Source organism: Amphiura filiformis, unplaced genomic scaffold, assembly GCF_039555335.1.
Source record: "Amphiura filiformis unplaced genomic scaffold, Afil_fr2py scaffold_30, whole genome shotgun sequence".
Taxonomy (NCBI): domain Eukaryota; kingdom Metazoa; phylum Echinodermata; class Ophiuroidea; order Amphilepidida; family Amphiuridae; genus Amphiura; species Amphiura filiformis.
The window spans coordinates 732,841-755,294 of NW_027305494.1; the positions used below are offsets into that span (position 1 = coordinate 732,841).

Here is a 22,454-nt window from a genome sequence, read left to right on the forward strand (position 1 = left end):
AATTATGATCATAGCTAGAATAACAGATCCAGCTAGTTGGTCAAAGTCACAACTGGGTGAGGATAGTAAATCAGTAAACATCTCCTCATGACATCATTGTATAACTCATATGACGTCACAATTGATAATCCTAACCGTACCAACCATCAAAATACCTCAATTCAAAAAGCGTAGGCACAAACAGGTATCCCACATGATGCGATTGCAGCATCATGCGAACAGTTGGCCAAACTACACCCCTGTGGCAAGGTAGGCCTGTGGCACACGAGGCGTCAGGGGTTCAAAACCGCACCCAAGAAAAAAAGTTTTATCTTCTTCTTTCTTTCTTCCTTCCTTCTTTCCTTCCCCCAACTAGGGCATTAGGGACAAGACACGCTCTGCTGAGCACCCGAACTATAGTCCATCTAGCAAAAACACTTCAGGTGAGTGCACAGTGTGCCGTATTGAAGTAAAATCTCTTAAACCAATATACCAATAGTTTCTTACCTTCAATTTGTCATCATCATCAGCCTCTTGGAGACGACCTTTGACATCATCCATCCATTTGTCAAGCTCTTCACTCTCCTTCTCAAACTCATGCCATTTGGGTACTACATCCCGTATTACTCCCTTGCGGCTATCCGCGTCCAGTTCCAGGGCATTCCATCGTGTCCTTAGGATGGTCAGCTTGCTCTGAAGAATGATCGCCTCGTCGGGATCTTCCACTTTCATTTTGGCCAAGAGGTGTTCTCCATTCTCGATAAGCTGTTCAACATCTGGACGGAGGTTGTCAAGGGCTTCAGTGGTCTCCTGAAAAATAAACACACAAGTATAGTTAAAAAACTGAAGATGGTATAACACATGGATAATTTTTCCACAGATGTACCTAGTACTAATAGCAAATAAAAGACTGGAAAGTTCTCTAGCTTATTACAACCAGAGAGGATAACACCTCTCTGGCTGTTTTAAGCCCCCATTTCACAATTTTTAGTTCTTTTATACCTGTCTGAATAAGTATCCGGTTAACAAACACAAACTTATTACAAAAGATTTATTAAAGAAAAATCTCTGTGGTAGCGCACTAACATAAAGTGATCACTGCAGCTAATACAGAGTGCTTAGAGTTAACAACCGTGAGGAGGGACTGTGTGGACAAGTTTCAGTGTTAAATGATGACCTTGCACTACCTCTGTGTTACACTAAGGCTGAGGTAAGCTCCCGTCTGAACAAGGCTTTTGAAACCGCTTTTCCATAAATCACGGCTTCTAGTTCTTAAATCTTTCATTTCAAATCAGTTCCTTAAAGGTGGCAATTTCATCACATTCTGTTCCCCCTTGGTTGAATGCAAGCCTGAAAACTGTTATCGAAAAAAAAAAAACACTGAAAAGTGTTGACTTATGCAAAGTGTAGCAAGTGGAGCTTCCGTGGATCACAACCAGGTTTCCAGGGGCCCACTTAAGGATCCCAGGTGATAAATTATCACCACCTATCAACACTTATGTTGGTGAATGTTTAAAAATTTTAATTGGAAAAAGTGGGGATGAGGATGTTGATCGGAATATCCTCAGTTGTCACTGAAGACCCACATTCTGCTTGAAAACAGTTAAAACCACATTCTTTATTTTGCCAAAGATTAACTATTGTATTTAGCGCTAAAACAGTTTGAAATTGATAAAGAGCAATGCAAATTGACATTACTCAACATGTTTCCCTCAATAAATGCAATTGCTTGAAGCCAATAATTTACCTGCACATTTTCTTCCACATCTTTGTCAAAATCCTCTTCCCTAAGATCACTGCCATCAACCAGCCTATGATCACACAAATCAATGGCAGTGTACGTCTGCTCCAATATCAAATTAATCTCAGCCATGCTTCGTTCTCTCTCCTCCTCCTCTTCTGTCTTTGGCACTCGATTCTTTTCCGCATCCGATTTCAACTTTTCGAACATCTCATCCAGGTTCACGGATGACTCTTCAGTTTCTACGATCATCTGTTCGCATTTTTCATCGACAATTTCTTCTTGGACGGGCGCAAGGTGTTCAAGATGTGTGAAGTCCGGGGCAGAATGAACCGGAATCACGATCTGTTGATCCATGGGTTCCTCAATCACCTCAACAGGACTGGGTTCACGAGCAATATCCTCAAATTCCATTTCCAGTTCGCTTCTGCACACCAGAGCTTCGTCTGAGATCGAGTCTATTTCCTCGCTTGTTTCCGCTTCCATCACTGGAGGCGCAGACTCTTCTAGTTTAACAACTTGTTGTTGAATTTGTTCTTCCTCGGCTATTTTTTGTTTATTTGCTGCTGCTTCTGCTTCCTCTTTGCGGCGTTTTTCAATCTCAATCGCTCCGGAAATCCTTTTTTGTTCTGCTTGTCTTTGCTGTACATTATGAAATAAAGAAAGGAAAATGCTTGGTATTTGGTATTTCAAAAGGAAAATGTAATGAGTGAAGAGTAGTTTTACCATCGAATGCAAGAAGGTCATAAGTACAAAATAATTACAAAGCCCTTACAGCCTTTTTGCACGTAACTGTCGAGATATGTAATACATACAAAATGATAAATGCACCAACTTCATATTCCATCTTTCACTGTAAATTTAATTATAATAAAAGCCGGAAATTTAGAAATTTAGAAACTAGTTTGTGACTGCCAATCCTGCCAATCAAACACGTCAGTTTGTGATTGGTTAGTATCACTTAGCTAGGGAAGGCACTGGCTTAACACCACCCTAGTTACACAATACCAACCAATACCGGGCTGTGCTGGAGTTTGTGTGAACTAGTTTTGTTATTCCTGAAATTCCTGAATTTTTGCATAAATTATGCAAATTACTCAATTTGCATATTAAAACACTGAAAATCATATTGATATTCTTCCATTCATTCAGTTATGAATAACAAATCTTGACAAATGGCTAGGAACGGATGTACAGACGGGTGGATGTAAACATGATTACAGAGTCTCTTCCTATAACCCCATGAGAACTACCTGCTGATTGGCCAAAAAGAAGTTTTCATTATCAGCAACATTGTTAGAATAATTTCACCACACAAAAAACTTGGGGTGACTTATTTGCAAAGCTCCATTCTGATTGGTGATTAAAGTGAAGATATCATGTAATTGACCAATCAGAGGCAATGTTAGATCGGCAGGTAGTGCTCGGGGGTTAAACATATAAAACAAAAGTCAATAACTATACCTTAATTCTCAAGGACACATCTTCCCATCTCTGGTTGAGGCTAATCAGATCAGGCTCTGTAGATCGACGACAATCACCTCCTAGTCTCATCAACTCAAGGGCTTGGTCGCGGATTTCTTCCACGCGAGGGGACATGTCATCCGCTTCCTCTTGAAGCTTCTGTTGGTAGTAAGCAGTAACATCATAGAAACAGATTGAAGAAGAAGATTAAGAACAACTCGGTAGATTTTGAGTTGAATCAGTATTCAAAATTCTCGCTCAAACAATAGAAATTGAATTGTCTGCTAGGATAATTGTTTTAAAGCTGTTCCAAGTAAATCAGTTCAATGTTGCCATTGTTGAATGAAGCTTCGATAGCCAAGTGGATTCGACACACTGAGTTTTGCACTAATTTTATAAAATCTTCACATGTGCCCAACCAAAAGAACACAATTTTCATACTAAAATGTCAGCTGGAGTCAGAATTACATGTCTCAAGAACCCAACATACACTTTTTGCAAAAAATGTCGTCATATAAAATTGATAAGCTTATATTCATGTGACTTCCATTATTTGTAATTCATACATCCATTATCAACAGTATCTCAAGTGTTTCTATTTGCAACATATCTTATTGTAAACAATGCAAACAATATTCATCTGAATTTCAATTTGTGCTTAAAAATGGTCATCGATCCAATGCGAGAAGCAATTCAGGTAAACATACCTCGTACATTTCCATGGCATCCCGAAAGCTATGCATTTTGAGCAGACATGAATAAGTTTACAAAGCAGATTTCTTCCTGTCCTCATTGTTCTAAGTCATAACATTACACACTTTATATCACATACCCACCTATGCCCTGCCCCTAGCAACAGATGACAGTCTCTTCCCTATGATACGCAACTATCACTACTTAACACCTAACACCTTACCTGGTATTTCTGTATCTCTTCCTCGGAAATCTGGTCATCCTGAGGCAGCCTTGCTGAGGCATCAAGCTTCTTCTCTGCATCACTTAGCCAGGGTTTCACCTCCCCAAGGTTGCTGCGGTAGGCCTCCATCTGTTCCGCATACTTCTGCAAGAGCACCAGAGGAAAGAAAATTTCAAAAGAGTGAAGATTTTGTTACTTTCATGACATCTAAAGAGGAAATCAACAATGTGTACTCATACATGCCATTTGCAATGGAGATTACCACACTGACAGTGCTTAAGCTTAACGTCAATGTCTTAAAGGTCTATAGAGAGGACCATTAATGATATGCAGACAATTAAGGGTTCAACAACCAATCAGAGGGTTATCTAAGACAAATAATCAAATATGATAACATTGGGCTATTCCATTTAAAATCCACACTACCCCTGCGGAAGATTTAGCTAAAGTCTTCCACAGAGGGAGTATAAGTTTTGAATAGAATATATAATTGGGTAACTTCCATTTGAAATACTCACTCCAGTTGTGGAAGATATACATGTAGGTAAAGCCATTACACAGGGGGAGTATGGGTTTCAAAATGATGACCAATTACATTTGAAAAACATACTCCCCCTATGGAATATATTTCCAAACTCTTCCACAGGGGTAGTGTGGATTTTAACTGGAATAGCCCATTTTATGATCCAGCTGTCCATAGTAAGACAGGAATGTCCTCCTGGTGATGCCGGTAGCAACATCCAACATGGTCTCATTCATCATGACAATTATCTTGCAGCTGGCTTAAGTACATCCAAATTAAATCACATCCTAAGCACACTATGGTATATAAACACACACTATGAAACATTTTGAAAACATACTAGCATCTTAATACACGCACATTAACATTGGTCATTGACTGTGAACCTGTACAGTCACCACACTGAGTAAGGTCTCCTCCTAATAGCCTATAATGGCCCACCTTGATACAAAGTGCTTCTGATAGCAGTAGACAACCCTTTTAAGACTGAGGCATCGTTTGGACGGATGGACGGACGGAAGAACTGCATTTGTTTTGGTACGTACCTCTCACAATGTACACATAGTGAATTTCATCTGTCTGCCCTACATATTGTAAGAGCTGATGATGTACACACAAACTTATTAGAACTATGTATGATGATGTGATCGAGACTTCACAAATACAAGTCACAGATATTTTCTCAAAATCCAATCAAACTATACAACTAGGCATATTAGTACTCATTCTAATGCAATTTTCATGAAGATTTTAAGTCTACACCCAGAAAATCCCTAAAAAATCTGAAAAATGTAGATGATTTAAGAGAATTAAAAGGGAAAAAAATATGACTCAGGATTTGAAATGTACATCAGCACAGAGATGCTTTAATGATGCACGCACCAATTTCCCTGATCCAATCTGAAGGACTACTATAACCCTATACAATACACTGTATATTTGTACTTTGCCATTCAAATGCATTTTTTATGCAGATTTCAAATCTGGTGAAAAAAATTCTGAAAAAAAAAAATTGATTTATTAATTTTGATATTTGTTTAATTATGACTGGGAATTTGCCATCCACATGAGCATTGAATTGCTTAATGATGATGCATGCACCAAGTTATTAATGTTGTGTCTGGAGGGTCCCATCTAATAGCCTAGATGACCTTTTTATATGGGATGGATGAATGCTAAGATAAATGGATACACACAAACTTGATAATAATGGAATGAAAAAATAGCCATCACACATGACAGATTTGGGTTACTTGGCATTATGTCATCAGGGTCAGTTTTAAACTTGAAAAAACGGTGGCATGATCGACAGGAATTATGTATAATAAACATAATTTTTCACCAGGTTCGCCGTCGCAAATAATAAAGGAGATAAGTAGAAAAAGTGATCTGGCCTGGGAATTGAACCCAGGACCTCAGGTTTACAAGACCTGTCCCTTAACCACTTGGCCACGGGAGCTTTGTGATTAGGTTGGTTGCAATTCAAACCTATAAGCGGTTTCTTAAACTTTTAAAGTTAAAATGAATCATGAATAATTACAATATTGTTACATCTTCATGTTTTACCATATCTTTGGAGCTAATTATAAAAAAAAAAAAAATTAAAAAAATCCTATCTCAACTTTTATCACAATCATGCCTGAGAAAAAATTTGGCACCAATTAGAAACCAATCAATATTTATGCCAGGGAGGAATGGGGGTAATTTTGGGGGAAATTTGGTTCAGGAAAATATGGAAACACACTATTTAGAAATTTAAAATGATGAAAGTTGACAAATCATGAGACACAACAGAGAGGGTGACAGGGAATATAAAATTTTGCAGCCAAAAAATTGTGAACTTCCCATTCCCCTTTCCCGCATCAAAATTGATCGGTCCCATACCATGTAAAAGAGCATCTAAAAGAACACGCTAGAGATGAAAAGACAGCATTATGATAACAGATCCTCCTTACACATACAAGCCTCAAGGCTCTGTCCGATTGCCATTATCGCACTCATAATACCCTTATCTACCTAGCTATTTACATGACCACTACAGAGGCTGAGGATAACCAGCATTAACCCCCTGAGCACTACCTGCCGATCTAACATTGCCTCTGATTGGTCAATTACATGATATCTTAACTTTATTCACCAATCAGAATGGAGCTTTGCAAATAAGTCACCCCATTTTTTTTGTGTAGGGAAATTATTCTAACAATGTTGTTGATTGGTCCAATTGATAATGAAAACTTCTTTTTGGCCAATCAGCAGGTAGTTCTCATGCCTGGGGTTAAAGCATTAGTGTGGAGCGAACGGCAGATGATATATTCTATCCCCATATTAATGCTCAAATGATACAGTTCACATACTGCTTAGCATCATTCCTGGAAAAATTAGAATTTCCCAGGTAGAGTGGCACAAAGGTTCTCCACTCTATAATAGCTATAGCAACTCCGCTATAAAGGGGTACATTTGTGTCACAAAAATATATGCGAAAAGGGATGTTTTTTTTGTGAAAGCATCTGGAACGTGCAAACATCAATTTTCAAAAAAGGGGCATCAAAGTGTTACAAGCTAGTTGAATGTGTAAACCTGTGTTGGGGTCATAATTGATGTAAAATGGGGGCAAAAAGACTAACTTTTTCAGAGGGTATTTTGAAAACAGCTGGTCACAGATAGGTATACTATTTGATTAGTGCCCTCTCCACCCCTAAAAACACTCAATAATTGGGATGGACATGACCACCCCTGGCCCCCAGGTTGCTTCAGACCTACTGATCTCCCTTAAACATGACACTGAAAACCACATACACACGGTGTTAGATGCTAGACGAGTACAATTGATTCCATATAATTTGATGAGGATAATTCCTATACGACTGTGAAATCTCAATGGCGGATATTGAACAAGCCTGTTATGCTTGGCAAATTGATTATTATACAACTAGGAAAAGTGGACCCCAGGGAAAATGCATCGGAATCTATATAGAGGCTTCCTTTGCACATGCAGGTATTAGGTTCAGGTAAACTTGGGCTGGAGCATTATAGAGTTAACACTTATATGTGTGGGAGTATGAAGAATTGAATTATCATGTTCAAAAACTTGTTGCATTTTATTGTAAAGTATTTCAGAAATAACTGATTATTTTGGAATTGAAATAATAGAAAATATTTGTGGTTGTTGCCATTTATCATGTCACTGTTGTTGTTATTGTTGTTGATACTGGTATTGATGTTGCTGTTGTTTTTTGTTAACTGCTCAATGGCAGCAGAAACATTAAAATTGAGAGGGGGCAAGTATGTTTTGTTTCTGCTTAATTTTGCTTTTGGATTTTGCAATTTGATGGGTCAGTGGGCAAAATTGTACCCTATTTTGGCCCAAAACACAGCTTTTTTTAGCAAAGAAGGAAAATGAAAAGGGCAATTATTGCTTCACCTTTTATTCTAATATGATTTTTAGGGAGGATATACCACATGGAAAAATGGGGGTGGGGGGTGGGGGCGATGTGTCCCCATTCTCCCCCCAATTATACTGCCTATGTTGTGGCCAAAGTGGTTGTGGTGGTGTTGTTACTGCTATTGTCTCATTGGTGGATGGGGTTGCTGTTATTTACACCAATGCAGTCATGGGACATGGCGTTGTTGCTGCTATTGTTATTGTTGTTAATAGTGTTGTTGCTGTTGTTGTTACAGCTATTGTATTTTGCTACTGCAGTGGAGCTACTGTTGCTGCTGCCATTGGTGTAGATCTGGGGATGGGGATGTATCCCCCAATATTTTGATAAGAGGGGTAAATTTGTTCAAATTAATGTCATATTTAGCCATTTTAGCTTAAAATGGCAACATTTTTCATCCTCAGTTGTACCAAGAGACTAAATTTTTTCTGCTTCAGAATTTTTTCACAAATCCCATCCCCAAAAAAGAAATCTATGCCACTGGCTGCTGCTACTGTTGCTGTTGTTGGTGCGGGTGTTATCGCTGTTGTTGTTAGGATTGAAAGATTTGAGCCAGGTATACCAACTTGATGTGGAGAATAAGACAAAGACAAGATAAAAACTAATGCAGTATGTAAACCATGGTGGTATACACTAACACTGCACTAGTAAAAAAGGATAGTCAATGAGTAAACAAAAACACAAGTGACATTTCGAGCAGATAAACTGCCCTTCCTCAGGGACAAATAAAAAATATATTACAACACAGTGATTGAGCTAGCTATATGTAGGTAACAAGCATCAAAATTTAATCAAATTTACTGCAAATAATATAACTTAGGAGCAAGCAAAATATCAAAATCACAGAGCCAAAAAAGTAGCATCTCTACAGAAAGAGACCTATCTTGCTACTAAGCAAAACAGGAAATGTATTAAATAAAGTTGTTAGGATTGTTGTTGCAATGTCAAAAAGAAATCTATGTCACTGGCTATTGTTGGTTGATGTTATTGCTGTTGATATTAGGTTTGTTCTTGCTGGTGTTGCTTTTGTTGTTGTTATTGTACAATATCTAATATATCTTTGACATAATAATATATCATGCATCACTATCCAGGTTCTGCAGATCAAAACACTATATCCATACAAAGTCCACACACAACATCAACAGGTATCATATTAAATGCACTACTCAATAATCTTTCACCATATGATAAAAACATATTCACATCATGCCTCATAAAATATAAATATTTCACCAATGTACACACACAAAACCCTTTGCAGAATAAAACATCAAGAGTACCACAAAGGCTGGCTAGAGGATGGGATGCTCCTGCCATGTTGCCACACTTGTCATTTTAAAGCCCATTTGGGTGACTTTTAAACATTTTAAAATATTTAAAAGTCCCATTCTCTATCCCATACAAAATGGCTCCAATATAGACCTTTTAGAAAAAATCCCAAAAGCCTTGTGATTGAATTCCTGCAACTTTTTAACTTAAAGTGTGTCTAAGAGCACTTAATAAAAAATAATGCACTGAGCAAAAACATCTAATTAGGCCATAATACAAAGGTTTGTCTGTCGAAAGCTTGCGCGTGTATTTGTAAAATCGCACGTTTTGAAAAAAAAAAGAAATGCGAACATTTTTTTATTTTAATCAAATTTTTTTTAAAGTTTTTTCCAGAAAAAGTCGGCGAAAATCAGACATTTTTCTCAAAATACCACAAAAATACCAAGTCGGGAATTTAAAAAAAAAAAATTGCATTTCGCATTTGTTTTCAAACCACTCGTGAGCTTTGAGACAAACCTTTTTTTATTTGGCCTTATCCAGGAAATTTGAAACGCTGGTGGGTCAGGTGCGAACCGCAGCAACTGGTCTATCCGGCCACGTGGCAAGTTTTAAAAAAGTTGATTAAAAATCCACTTCAATTCAACTTGGGTGACTTTTTGTCTGTGTTCCCCCTGAATTGATCTTGAAATGTTTGGCAACTCTGTGTTGTGTTTATAATGACATTATGAGGCCATCATTAAAATCAGCCCTCCAGGAACAACATCTGGAACTCTTAACATCTCAAGTATATCTATTTCTGTAACATTTCTTCCAGCGCTTGAACTTGAAGGGTAACCTTCTTCATGCAAACATCACAAGCAGACAACATGTAACAATTTTTATTAAATTTTAAACAAAATGTCATACTTTGCTGGCCATTTTGGTGGCGGACAACTTGTGACAATTTTTATCAAATTTCGAACACAATTTCATATTTTGGTAGCAGACAACATGTGACAATTTTTAATAAATTTTGAACAAAATTTCATATTTTGCTGGCAATTATGGTGGCAGACAACATGTGACAATTTTTATTAAATTTTAAACAAAATTTCATATCTTGGTGGCAGACAACTTGTGACAATTTTTATTAAATTTTGAACAAAATTTCATATTTTGGTGGCAGGCAACATGTGACAATTTTTATTAAATTTAGTGAACAAAATTTCATATTTTGGTGACAATTTTTGAAATCTACATGCAAACCCATCAACATTTATTACAAACATGACTAGCATTAGTTCAACAGTTTTATCTCAAGTATATCTGTTTCTGTAACATTTCTCCAAAAGCTTAACCCCATGAGAATTACCTGCTGATTGACAAAAAGAAGTTTTCATTATCAATTGGCCCAATCAGCAACATTGTTAGAATAATTTCACCATGCAAAAAACAATTGGGGTGAATTATTTGCAAAACTCCATTCTGATTGGTGATTAAAGTGAAGATATCATGTAATTGACCAATCGGAGGCAATGTTAGATCGGCAGGTAGTGCTCAGGGGGTTAGACTTGCAGAGTATCCTTGTTCATGCAGACGACACCCACAACATTTTTTATTAAATTTTAAACGCAATTTGGAATTTCACATTTTTGTGTCAATAGTTGAAATCTACATGAAAGATGCACCCAAATGAGCATTAATATGCTTAGTACTGTTTCATAAATCCAAATTAAAACCCTCATAATTTGGAAATATTCTTGATCATATTGATGTTTTACATCTTGTAAACTATTGCCACCTGCAATAACTCTAACCTCCTTGCTAATATAGTCTTGGGTACACTTGAGTCAATACTTGAAGTGACCTCTTACTTGACAATTTAACTTATTTGAATTTTTATTTCAAATAATTCCCAAGGAGGTTTCAAGTGAGCACAATGAATTTGCTACAAGAATGTTAAGTAGGCCACTTCACTTCTTTCAGTGAGGTGATAGTGATTTTGGTCCAGAGAGATGATTATTCAGTACCCTAGATATAGTCTGTTTTGCCTCAAGTTGAGACTAATGCCAAGTTGGATTTTGCAGCGGTAGATTTAAACCAAGCGGGCTGACTTAATACACAGGGCGTACACATACGCGTTAAAATACAAGATAAGATAATTTATTTCCCAACAAATCACATAAATATAAATTAGTATAAATTTTAAAAACAAATAAACAAAGGCAATATCAAACAAAACAAATTATGGAGGGGATGACCAGAAGGTCAGTAAGGCCAGAGAAAGTCACCCCTTAACAACAAAGAACTGTTCCCATTAAAAGAAGTAAGAAATACACATTTGTCCGTACGCTAGCGATGCACCGATTGCCACTACAAATTGGTGTTACTCTCAACTTGAGACAAGACAGACTATAGTCAACCACCAGATTGTAGCATTCTTTTCAACTTGATTCATGACTTGATTGTATACTAAACCTACCAAAGTTTCCACAAATGAAGCTTAGCTGTGATTATGAAGTTAAGGTATGTTTTAGGTGACAATTAATCTCAGCAGCTTTGAAAGTTTTTTTTGCTCCCTTTATATTGGTTTTTGTTACTTCACCAAAATTGTCTGATTTTCCCCCCTTAAAATTGTCTGATTTTTCCCCCTTACAGCTCAAAAAACATCCTTGAAACATGGAGAAAAATCAAAATGCGCTAAACCTACCATTCTAAAAGCTATATACACGCTCTTCTGCGACAAACCTCTTTTTTTGCCTCATGCAACATTTTATCACACTATTTAAAACTTGTTGACAAACTTGTAACCAAATCAGCAAAATGAGAAACAAAAAGCCTTTATCCGTTACCTGCATAGTTTGTTTCCTCTCTTCTATCTTAGCACCAAGTTCTTCAAGGTTTTGTCTTGTCTTGTCCACATCCTCCCTCACTGATTTCAAGGCCTCTTTGTCCCCAAGGTTGATCATTGTGTCCGCCATCTTGCCTGTGTCCTCCAGGGTGCATTTCTTCTTATTAAGGTCACGATTATGTTTCTGTTGAAAACAAGAATATTTGGATTAAATAAATAAATACAGGGATTTATGATGTGCAACTTATATCCACCAAGAGGATCTCAAGGTGCGGTTGTGAAGTGTGCAATTTAATGCAGTTATATATGTGCCCATCCACCACAAACTGGTCGTAAAGTCGGCATTTTCCATTTTGAGATACAATCAAAAACAGTAATTGGATTTCTACGTTGAATATACTAGGAATTTGACCTTTGATGAATTATAACTTCACTTCCAGATGTCCGATGAAGCTGGTTGAGGTGTCATTTTGAAGCTGAAAGTAAATCCTTTCAAAATCTGCAATAAACAGAAAATGATCTAGAGCCGACTTTACTACCACTTCGTGGTGGATGGTCACATATGAGGTGTACCAAATGAGATGTGACAGTAATATAACTACAATATTTGAAATGTTACCAACATTCACATATGAAAAGCATTTGCAAAACCCCCAAAACAATCACTGATATATGGGGGTTTGCAACAAAAGCAGTTTTTGGCAGGATGCTTGGGTAGGATGAGCATTCCGCCAAAAACCACTTTTGTTGAAAAACCAAGTCATATCAGTGATATTTTGATGATTTTTTGATGTGTTATTAAAATTGGGCAAGTGGATGAAAGAGGGTTTGCAACAAAGCTATTTATATACTTGTTGAATTACTAAATTCCTAGTTTAATATAATAAGACTTTTGTAACTTTTAAAAAGTGTGCAATCAATTTTGATATATTTAGTTACATTACTGTGAGATGAATAATCAGTCAAATTAATATATAATGGAGAAGGAGGCGGCCTATATGCTTCACCCTAGCAGGGCATAAGACAATGCGAGACACAATCAGAGAGTTATCATGGGGACGTAAGTAGAGATTGCCCGAGTGCCAACTATGAACTCGGGTAGTGCAGTGGTAAGACTCGGGACCGGTAATCCAGCGACCGGGGTTCAATCCCCACTGAGTCTCTCTCAATATTTTCATATGTCAGTTTGCTCAAGTCCCAAACACGACAATTAATACATGTTAAATCTATGTACAAATTAAACATCCATTCACTTGCCCATGATACGAATACAATTATTCAACATGGGAACTTAATCATGGCTACATTCATATCCAAAATACTGGTGTAATATTATTAACATTTTCCTTAGCAGAGGGTAGGGTCTAATCCATCAACTAGTGTGGTGCATCTACAAACGCTTGTGGCTCATGACTATTTTCGTTAAGACTTACCGAGCACCAGTCCAATTCTTGATTAATACTCTGTGGCGCATTCCCATTGTCAGCTGCTTCTCTCTTCAAAATTTCATTTTCTGTTTCTTGGATCCACTCTTTCTGCGCCACCAGCTCCTTCTTTACTTTCCGAGACAACTTCAGTCCTTTCTCGAGGGCGCTCTTCCCATCTGTGACTCGTTTTCCTAATGTATTGTACTGTTGTTTCAGCTGATTGAGGCGTTCTGTCAGCTCAGCTGGATTGTCAAGCTGTCGTTGTTCTACGATGCCGCGTCCAGTTTTGATGACAAATTCTACCTCTGGTTTGACTTCACTTAAAGTTTTGTAAAAGCCCTGTAACAAGGAAAAACACGATAGTCAACTACACTTCAGACCAGTTTTTGTTCAGCAGGTTTTAACATGATAACCGAAGGTAAATTAAGTAATTCTTGGCCAAGCTTGAACACTATGAACGTTAGTGGCTCTGCGACAAACACATGCGCACATAGCGCGGTACAGAAGAAAGCATACACATGCCTTACATTTTGTACTCGCTTAGTACGTTACATGGATGCAACACCCATGTTCAAGCTTGGCCAAGAATTACTTAATTTACCTGTAAACAGTTACAGCATTCCTACTTTTTTCTGTCCATTGAACTACTGACATAACATTGTCAGTGGCAAAATGGTCCACTTTTTGTGACACATTATTTTTGATGAAATAACTTTTCTTGCGACATCATAACACTGAGAATCAATGTTGCGATATATTTTTAAGACATTCTGGACCAAATCTGTAAATGTGACTCAGAGCAGAACAGGTTGATGATGGTAATTGTAGCAATCAGACTCGGAAGTAAAATTTTACTTGAGGTACTGTGATTTTCATTATATCATATAAAGAGAAACCCAGCAAACACAAAACGTTCAACAAAAAATGTTTTATTATCGGGTTGTATAAAGGGTATAAAACATTTTAATAACGTTTCAATAACATTGAAAACTAGATGCAAAACATTTTAACATAATGTCATTAAAGATTTGACAAAATCTTCTGACAAAAAAAATTGCAAAAAAATATTCTGAAATAACATTTTGACCAAATTTTTGAAATGTGATATTTTTGCTGAACCATGAAATGGTCAGCCTATAGTAGTGTATGTTGCTTGCTTGCTTGCTTGCTTGCTTGCTTGCTTGCTATCTTTAAATGCCACAAAGGTATGACCCCATGAGTGGTGTCATATGAAAGAGGAAAACATAAAGAATATAATAAAAATATTTCTAAACATCAGAGGTCATCCAGGGGTCACAGGGGTCAAAAAAGGTCATTTTAACCGAAAATGCTCCGATTGAGCTGAAATTTATATGCAATGATCCTTGTGACATTCTTAACATGTTTAAAACATTTTCAAATTTATTTAAGGTCATTAAGGGGTCATAAAGGGGTCAAAGGTGAAGTTTTTCAAAATGCTCCAATTGAGCTGAAATTTAAATGTAATGATCCTTATGACATTCTAAACATTAAAAAAAAAATCATTTAAGGTCATTATGGGGTCATAAAGGGGTCAAAGGTCAAGTTTTCCAAAATGCTCCAATTGAGCTGAAATTTATATGCAATGATCCGTATGACATTCTAAACATTTTAAAAACATTTTAAGATTCATTTAAGGTCATTAAGGGGCAATAAAGGGGTCAAAGGTCAAGTTTTGAAAATGCTTCAATTGAGCTGAAATTTAAATGCAATGATCCTTATGACATTCTTAACATGTATATTTTAAAATTCATTTAAGGTCATTAAGGGGGTCATACAGAGGTCAAAATTCAAGTTTTCAAAATGCCAGCTTTAAACGATCAAGGTATATTAAAACGGCAATTAATGAAACAGTCTTATTAAAATTAATACTATCCAGCACAGTATTGCTGCTTTAACAGTTGCTCTAGTTTATTTTATATTCTTTACTTTTCCTCTTTCTTTAACACCATTCGGCCGGTCATACCTTCGTAACATTTCGAGATAATGTCCATTACGGACTCCGGGTGACAGTGGTATAGGCCTACTACAATATACTGCCGAAGCCACATGGTTCAGCTATGGTGCGGTTATCGCTCTTGTTTTACATGAAACATTTAAAAAATATTTTCATGACCTTTATATAACCCGACATTTTAAATGTTATTAAAACATTTTAAATAAAACCAAAATGTGTTTATGACACATTTATAATGTTTTAAGACCATTTTTGTGTTTGCTGGGAAGGTAATATTTTTTTAATTTATGATATCGTTACAGAGAGTAGCCATTACTCAGTGCTCAAAATTCACCCTAAATAGTGCTTTTCTTACCATGCATGCATCCAATTGTGTCTGTATAACTTCAGGTTCCCCATTCTTTAAATCAAGCACACCAACACCTTCCTTCACATTCTCTAGAATACCTCTCACATGCGCCATCTTTGGTTCAAAGTCCGCCGGTTTCTGAAACTTACGGAACTTGTGCTCAAGATCATCAAGATTTTTCTGTAAAAAGAGAGATGGTTAACAATAAGTACGGGTTTATCCACACAGGATGTGTTAAACCACCTGGGAATTAAACTTAAAGGAAAATAATGATAATATTAAGAACTAGTAGGAATGCTTTAATTAAAGAAATCATTTCATATAACATCATTATCTCAGTAGAGATGAGTCTGATGGCCGAATTGTAAATGTCAAAAGACATTCTTTAACTCTTTTGATAAAAAATAATGTTACTGCATATTGAGATGACAGATGTCGCACAGGCTAAAAAATATACCTTACTTTCATTCTTTAACACTTTTGATCAAGTAAGATCTAATATCAGTGAAAATATATATAAAGGTAAATTCTAATATTTGGCCATAGAATTACTAGGACTGTGATTTGATAAGTCTTGTTGGCTCAGTCTGCTAATGTGATTAGGTAGCGCATCAGATAATGAGCATCCTGATGATATATGTGTGGTATTATATACTTTCAGTATGAGTATAATAAATTCAATTTGAATGATCAAAACCAAGAACTTATGAACTTCCCATTAAGAATATAATAAATTCAACTTGAATGATTACAACCATGATCTTATGAACTTTCCATTAAAATTCAATTTGAATGATCACAACCAAGAACTTATGAACTTCCCATTAAGAGTATAATAAATTCAACTTGAACTCAGAACTTCCCATTAAGAGAGGAACACAAGTCTACTTGCTAATACATACCCTTAGGATTTCTACTTGTTGTTTGAGTCTTTGGTTTGATGATGTGGCTGTCTGCTCCATCAAGGCTTTGGCACGGATGTCAATATCACTCAGATCTCTCTCATGAGTCTCAAACTCACCCTTCAATTGCTGTGACAAAGAAATATATACAATAATGACTTTGTGTCAGTACAGTGGTAAATTGAAAAAATTTGATATTGAAAACGGGAAAAAAAGTCACAAGAGCATGTGTACATTGTACAAAGTAAAATTATTCCGTGAGCAACAAATCACTGTAATATCATTACTCATCAGTCTTAGCTGAATTGAATATTGAAAAACTGCGCTGTATCTAAGAAAATTTGCTTCCATGTAGATGCTGCATCACATCCTGGACAGATACAGTTAATTAATCAATTTTTTTAGTCCTGGCAGATGCCATGGTCCAACAACTCAGTTCCCATTGTATTTGTGACCTGCTACCATGAAATGAGCGTAAAATTGCAAGTTGGTAGTTTCAAGACATTCTGGTTGCTGAGTTGATGTTCTTTGTTAGCCACACACATCTGTACAAGCTATTGTCTGTCCAAATAACTTAGACACCCGGTTTTTAGGATATATTTCGAAAAGTTTTTACTTTGGCAAAAAGTCATGAAAGAAAAGTTGCTAAACACGGTCAGACCTAACAGAAATTATTAGTAAAGCGTTGAAAAAAATTCTTCCTTGTCTACTTTTATTCAATTTTGACCGATTTACAGCAAGATATCTGGGTCCAGCCGAATATTCCTAATGACTTGAAACTTTTGATGGGATAATCTATTTACAGTAAGGGGTGTTTGAACATTGTAATCATGCATATTGATCAGTGATGCCACCCTTTTTTCTTTGATCCTTTTACTAATTCACAATAATGGCGGTCTACTCAAATGCATTCAACAAAAGCATGTTTGCAATCTACCGCGAGAGGTCGTCACACGCATAACAAATACACTACGATCAAATAGGTTGATGACAATATTTGATTGAATGGACTGCACTGTGCCATGATTTCGGTGAAGGACACCGGTTCAAATCCTTTGTTTGGAGCCAATCAATAATTTCATGCATAAGCTCTATAACTCAAAAGATGTCAGTTGGTGCATTATATGATAGGGCAAGTTACTATGCGTCTGGAGTGTATTGTGAATTATACTCCTCACCAATAACATCAGAACATTCATAGGGCATACACTTTGTATTTTCTTGGAATTGGGCCAAGCCAAAAGCATGCACAGAACAAGATTCAAATACCGCGCCCCGAATTGTAATTGGTTGAGGGACAGCTGGGATCACTGAGTTAATACACTAAGAATAAATATGCCAATTAGAAACACGGTCTGCATTTTATGAACTGAATTATATTTTTCATTTTTATAAAATGTTTTTGGTGAGGAGTATAATTAATTTACTATCCATCCATTCACTATCCAAAATCACAATACCTACAAATCTGTATAATGAGACCTTCCAAAATAGTGGTACCCAACTTCTACCGGCTTATTTTTAAAGTGTTGAGAAAAACCTTCCAATTTCAATAGAATTTCTGGTAAACTCTCACTCAATGCTTTGGAAACACAAAAATCCCGTTAGGTCTCAGCGAATGTTAACACTTTTCTTTCATGAATTTCTTTGAAAGTGGATATTTTTTCAAATAAGTAACAAAAACTGGGTGTCTAAGTTAATTGGACAGACAATAGTAGCATGTACTTTGTGAATGGTCTATTGTGCCCCCATTCACAAAGGACATACAGACATACCATTAATTAAGTGACCTGTCATATTCACTCATGTAATGGGGGGGGGTACTCATCAAATATTCACTGGATATATCACCTGCACAAATATGAGAGGTGATTCTAATATTGAGTGTCCTGTCTACTGCTGAGATCCAGTGACTCAATACTGACTCAAAGTACATACCGTAAACGTTTGCCTAATGGCGCACCTGGGCTCTTTTGCCTTGGGGGAAATTTCATGTACAAATAGAGAGCTCCCTGCTCTAAAAATACCAACAAGAATTAAGGGTACATGCCCTTATTTGCTGGTGGGATTTTTATGGGAAGGCACTTTTAGTTTGTGTCTAAAATTCCAGTTAGTCAAGGGATCCCATAGCGCCATTAGGAGAACGTTTACGGTAACAGACTTGGTTACTCATAATAACTACTCAATACATATCCGACTCAGTTACTCATACTAACTCACCTCATACTCATCAGGTACATCTCCTGCACAAATACGAGCGGTGAGTCTACTGTTAAGTGTCCTGTCTACTGCTGAGATCCAACTACTCAAAGTGAGCATATCCCTTTCAAGTTGCTGGAGAATCTGGACATTGTGCTCAAGTCTGGCCTGACGGGCTTTGGCCTAAAAGAAGAAACAACAAGATTAAATAAATAGAGTAACTAATGCTACATCTTTGCACCCTTACATTGCTTTCAACAGTCAAGATTAATAATTACATTTTCACAGGAAAATTTTCTGGACACATGACCAATGCATATCAATGTGAGTGTAACTTCGAGCCTGATCCCTGACCCCCGGCGGTGACCGCGCTATTCAAGTCTTAGTAATTTTGAATTGAATAGTATTTTTGGCCGCAGTTTTGATAGAAATTCATGCATTGCAAAATTATTGAAAATTATGCAATCTTAATTTCTTCACAATATCATCAAAACGTATTTTCAAAAATATTTACCTACGGAAAAAATATTTACCTACGGAAACTCTTGTTATAACATTATTGACTTCCGACAAGTAACTTATTTTGCATCCAAGGAGAAATTATTCCTATTCAAATACATTGGAAGACCACCTGCTGTGCTCGGGGTCACATTCCATAATGCTAATATGTCTGCGCCCATGGGTGTCACGTGTCCAGAAATTTTTCCTGTGAAAATTTTCCTATTAATCTTGACTGTTCAAGTTCAGCCTGATGGGGTTTGGCCTAAACCTTTGGCCTTCAACTTCTTTCTACAGCTTTTACCCTTCATTTTCTACTGTCAATAGCAAACATCAAAATATGGTATATCACTGAGCTGCACACCTTACATACAGATTTCACACCACCAAATAGAATTATATGGTTGTGCGCCCTTAATTTCACTTCTTAGAAAAACCCATGGATTCTCAATTTAAGCATTAAAATGAGCAGTTATTTTCATAATTTTAGCCAAATTTGGATTGGTCATGATTAGTAATACTATTTCCTGCAAGTGTACCACAGATGGGCGAGATCAAATAACTTTTAATGATTTTAAGCAGCCTTTTCTTTACAGAAACACTGGCATGGTTTTGCCTGTAAAATAGGCAATTCCCAGACATCGTGACTTCGAGGGCCAGTCGTAAAAAATAATGACGGTCAACCTATATTTTTCCCAGCCAGAGGGATCAGGCAAGGGCTGATTTCAACCATCATAGCTGTCGCTAAAACTGAGTCGCTCCTGTGAAGAAAAAATGACGTTTTCTTAAGGCAAATTTAGCACATATCTCTATGGGACTCTGATTTGGTGGTGTGAGATCTGAACAGATTTCACACCACCAAATATAATTATATGGTTGTGCGCCCTTAATTTCACTTCTTAGAAAAACCCATGGATTCTCAATTTAAGCATTAAAATGAGCAGAAATTTGCATAATTTTAGCCAAATTTGGATTGGTCATGATTAGTAATACTATTTCCTGCAAGTGTACCACAGATGGGCGAGATCAAATAACTTTTAATGATTTTAAGCAGCCTTTTCTTTACAGAAACACTGGCATGGTTTTGCCTGTAAAATAGGCAATTCCCAGACATCGTGAGACTTCGAGGGCCAGTCGTAAAAAATAATGACGGTCAACCTATATTTTTTCCCAGCCAGAGGGATCAGGCAAGGGCTGATTTCAACCATCATAGCTGTCGCTTAAAACTGAGTCGCTCCTGTGAAGAAAAAATGACGTTTTCTTAAGGCAAATTTAGCACATATCTCTATGGGACTCTGATTTGGTGGTGTGAGATCTGAACAGATTTCACACCACCAAATATAATTATATGGTTGTGCGCCCTTAATTTCACTTCTTAGAAAAACCCATGGATTCTCAATTTAAGCATTAAAATGAGCAGAAATTTGCATAATTTTAGCCAAATTTGGATTGGTCATGATTAGTAATACTATTTCCTGCAAGTGTACCACAGATGGGCGAGATCAAATAACTTTTAATGATTTTAAGCAGCCTTTTCTTTACAGAAACACTGGCATGGTTTTGCCTGTAAAATAGGCAATTCCCAGACATCGTAGACTTCGAGGGCCAGTCGTAAAAAAATAATGACGGTCAACCTATATTTTTCCCAGCCAGAGGGATCAGGCAAGGGCTGATTTCAACCATCATAGCTGTCGCTTAAAACTGAGTCGCTCCTGTGAAGAAAAAATGATGTTTTCTTAAGGCAAATTTAGCACATATCTCTATGGGACTCTGATATTCAAAAGTGTTATGTAAACTTTCAATAGGCATTGCATCCCAACTTATGAGACACAATCTGCACCATATAATAAATGCTTCTTTTGTGAATGTCTGTGCACCAGCAGCTCTCAGGTTTAACTCCTGATACGCCAATGAGTGTTTTTTCACCTACTGCATGATCACTGCAAAAAGGATGTTACATGTTCATATTTTGCCTACTTCTCTCTTCTAATATCAATAAATTCCAATAGACCCACCTGTACTGCTACTTCATCAGCTCTTTGGTTAAATAGCTTAGCTTCTCTCTCTACTGCTGTCACCATGATGCTGTTACTAATCAGATTCTGGGCGACTTCATTGATCTGCTCACGATGATCTACAACATGCTTCTGGACTGCAGACTCCAGAGCCTGGGTAGAGATGAAAACAGTAATATGGTTAGGTCCAGAGGATGTTTAAAGACATTCCCACAACCCAATGGGGTTTCTGACCTTGTGTGTCTGGCTTTTGTACACATATGGTACAGTTGATCATACCTTGCATTGGGATTGTGTTCAAATATCTGGTGTTTTCATCCTATTATTTAATATTCAAAACATCGAGACTTAGGAATAAAATTAATTCAGTGGGACAATATTAATGTTTCCTGTAAGAAAATCAAATATCAGTCATAAGTCTCAACTATTAACTCGTTGGCTGCAGTTTTAAAATTGCCATTTTGTGTGTGTGGCAATGGGGACTTTGCCTTTAAAATTAGGTTATATTGATCAAATTTCCCAATCATACTGCATTGTAGGAATGCCTTTAAGCCTCCTCTGGGTTAGGTCAATACAATTTTTTTACATATACAAGCTGTATCAAAATGGTTGGTACCCATCATTTTCATTGATAATGTATGCATCTGACACATCAAAATTCAACATAAGATCCAAATAATTTGTAGATTAATTGTAAAACAAGTCATAAACTATTTATTTTGGACATTTCAAGAGTATCCAATGATGTATTTGGATGAGGCAGGCTTTTCAATAAACATCAAAATTGATGGGTACCAATCATTTTGATACACCCTGTACAAAATACTAGTTAATGTGCAAAAGAAGATATGGTACACATCAATTGTTCAAAGCAATAATGTTTATGTAAGTGATGGCGCTATACCAAAAAATATTATAGATATT

General features: G+C 36.7%; 1 protein-coding gene across 1 annotated transcript in view; it reads right to left on the reverse strand.

The window, feature by feature from the left end:
• Positions 1-22,454, reverse strand: part of LOC140143866 (dystrophin-like) — a 404,491-nt gene that overhangs the window by 352,798 nt on the left and 29,239 nt on the right. Inside the window, exons 12-21 of the mRNA XM_072165677.1 lie at positions 21,531-21,683; positions 19,039-19,200; positions 16,819-16,947; positions 15,923-16,096; positions 13,599-13,931; positions 12,167-12,349; positions 4,101-4,244; positions 3,185-3,343; positions 1,727-2,362; positions 487-789 (exon numbers count right to left, since the gene is read on the reverse strand). Of these exons, the coding sequence (XP_072021778.1) occupies positions 487-789; positions 1,727-2,362; positions 3,185-3,343; positions 4,101-4,244; positions 12,167-12,349; positions 13,599-13,931; positions 15,923-16,096; positions 16,819-16,947; positions 19,039-19,200; positions 21,531-21,683 (2,376 nt within the window). The remainder of the gene's footprint in view (positions 1-486; positions 790-1,726; positions 2,363-3,184; positions 3,344-4,100; positions 4,245-12,166; positions 12,350-13,598; positions 13,932-15,922; positions 16,097-16,818; positions 16,948-19,038; positions 19,201-21,530; positions 21,684-22,454) is intronic.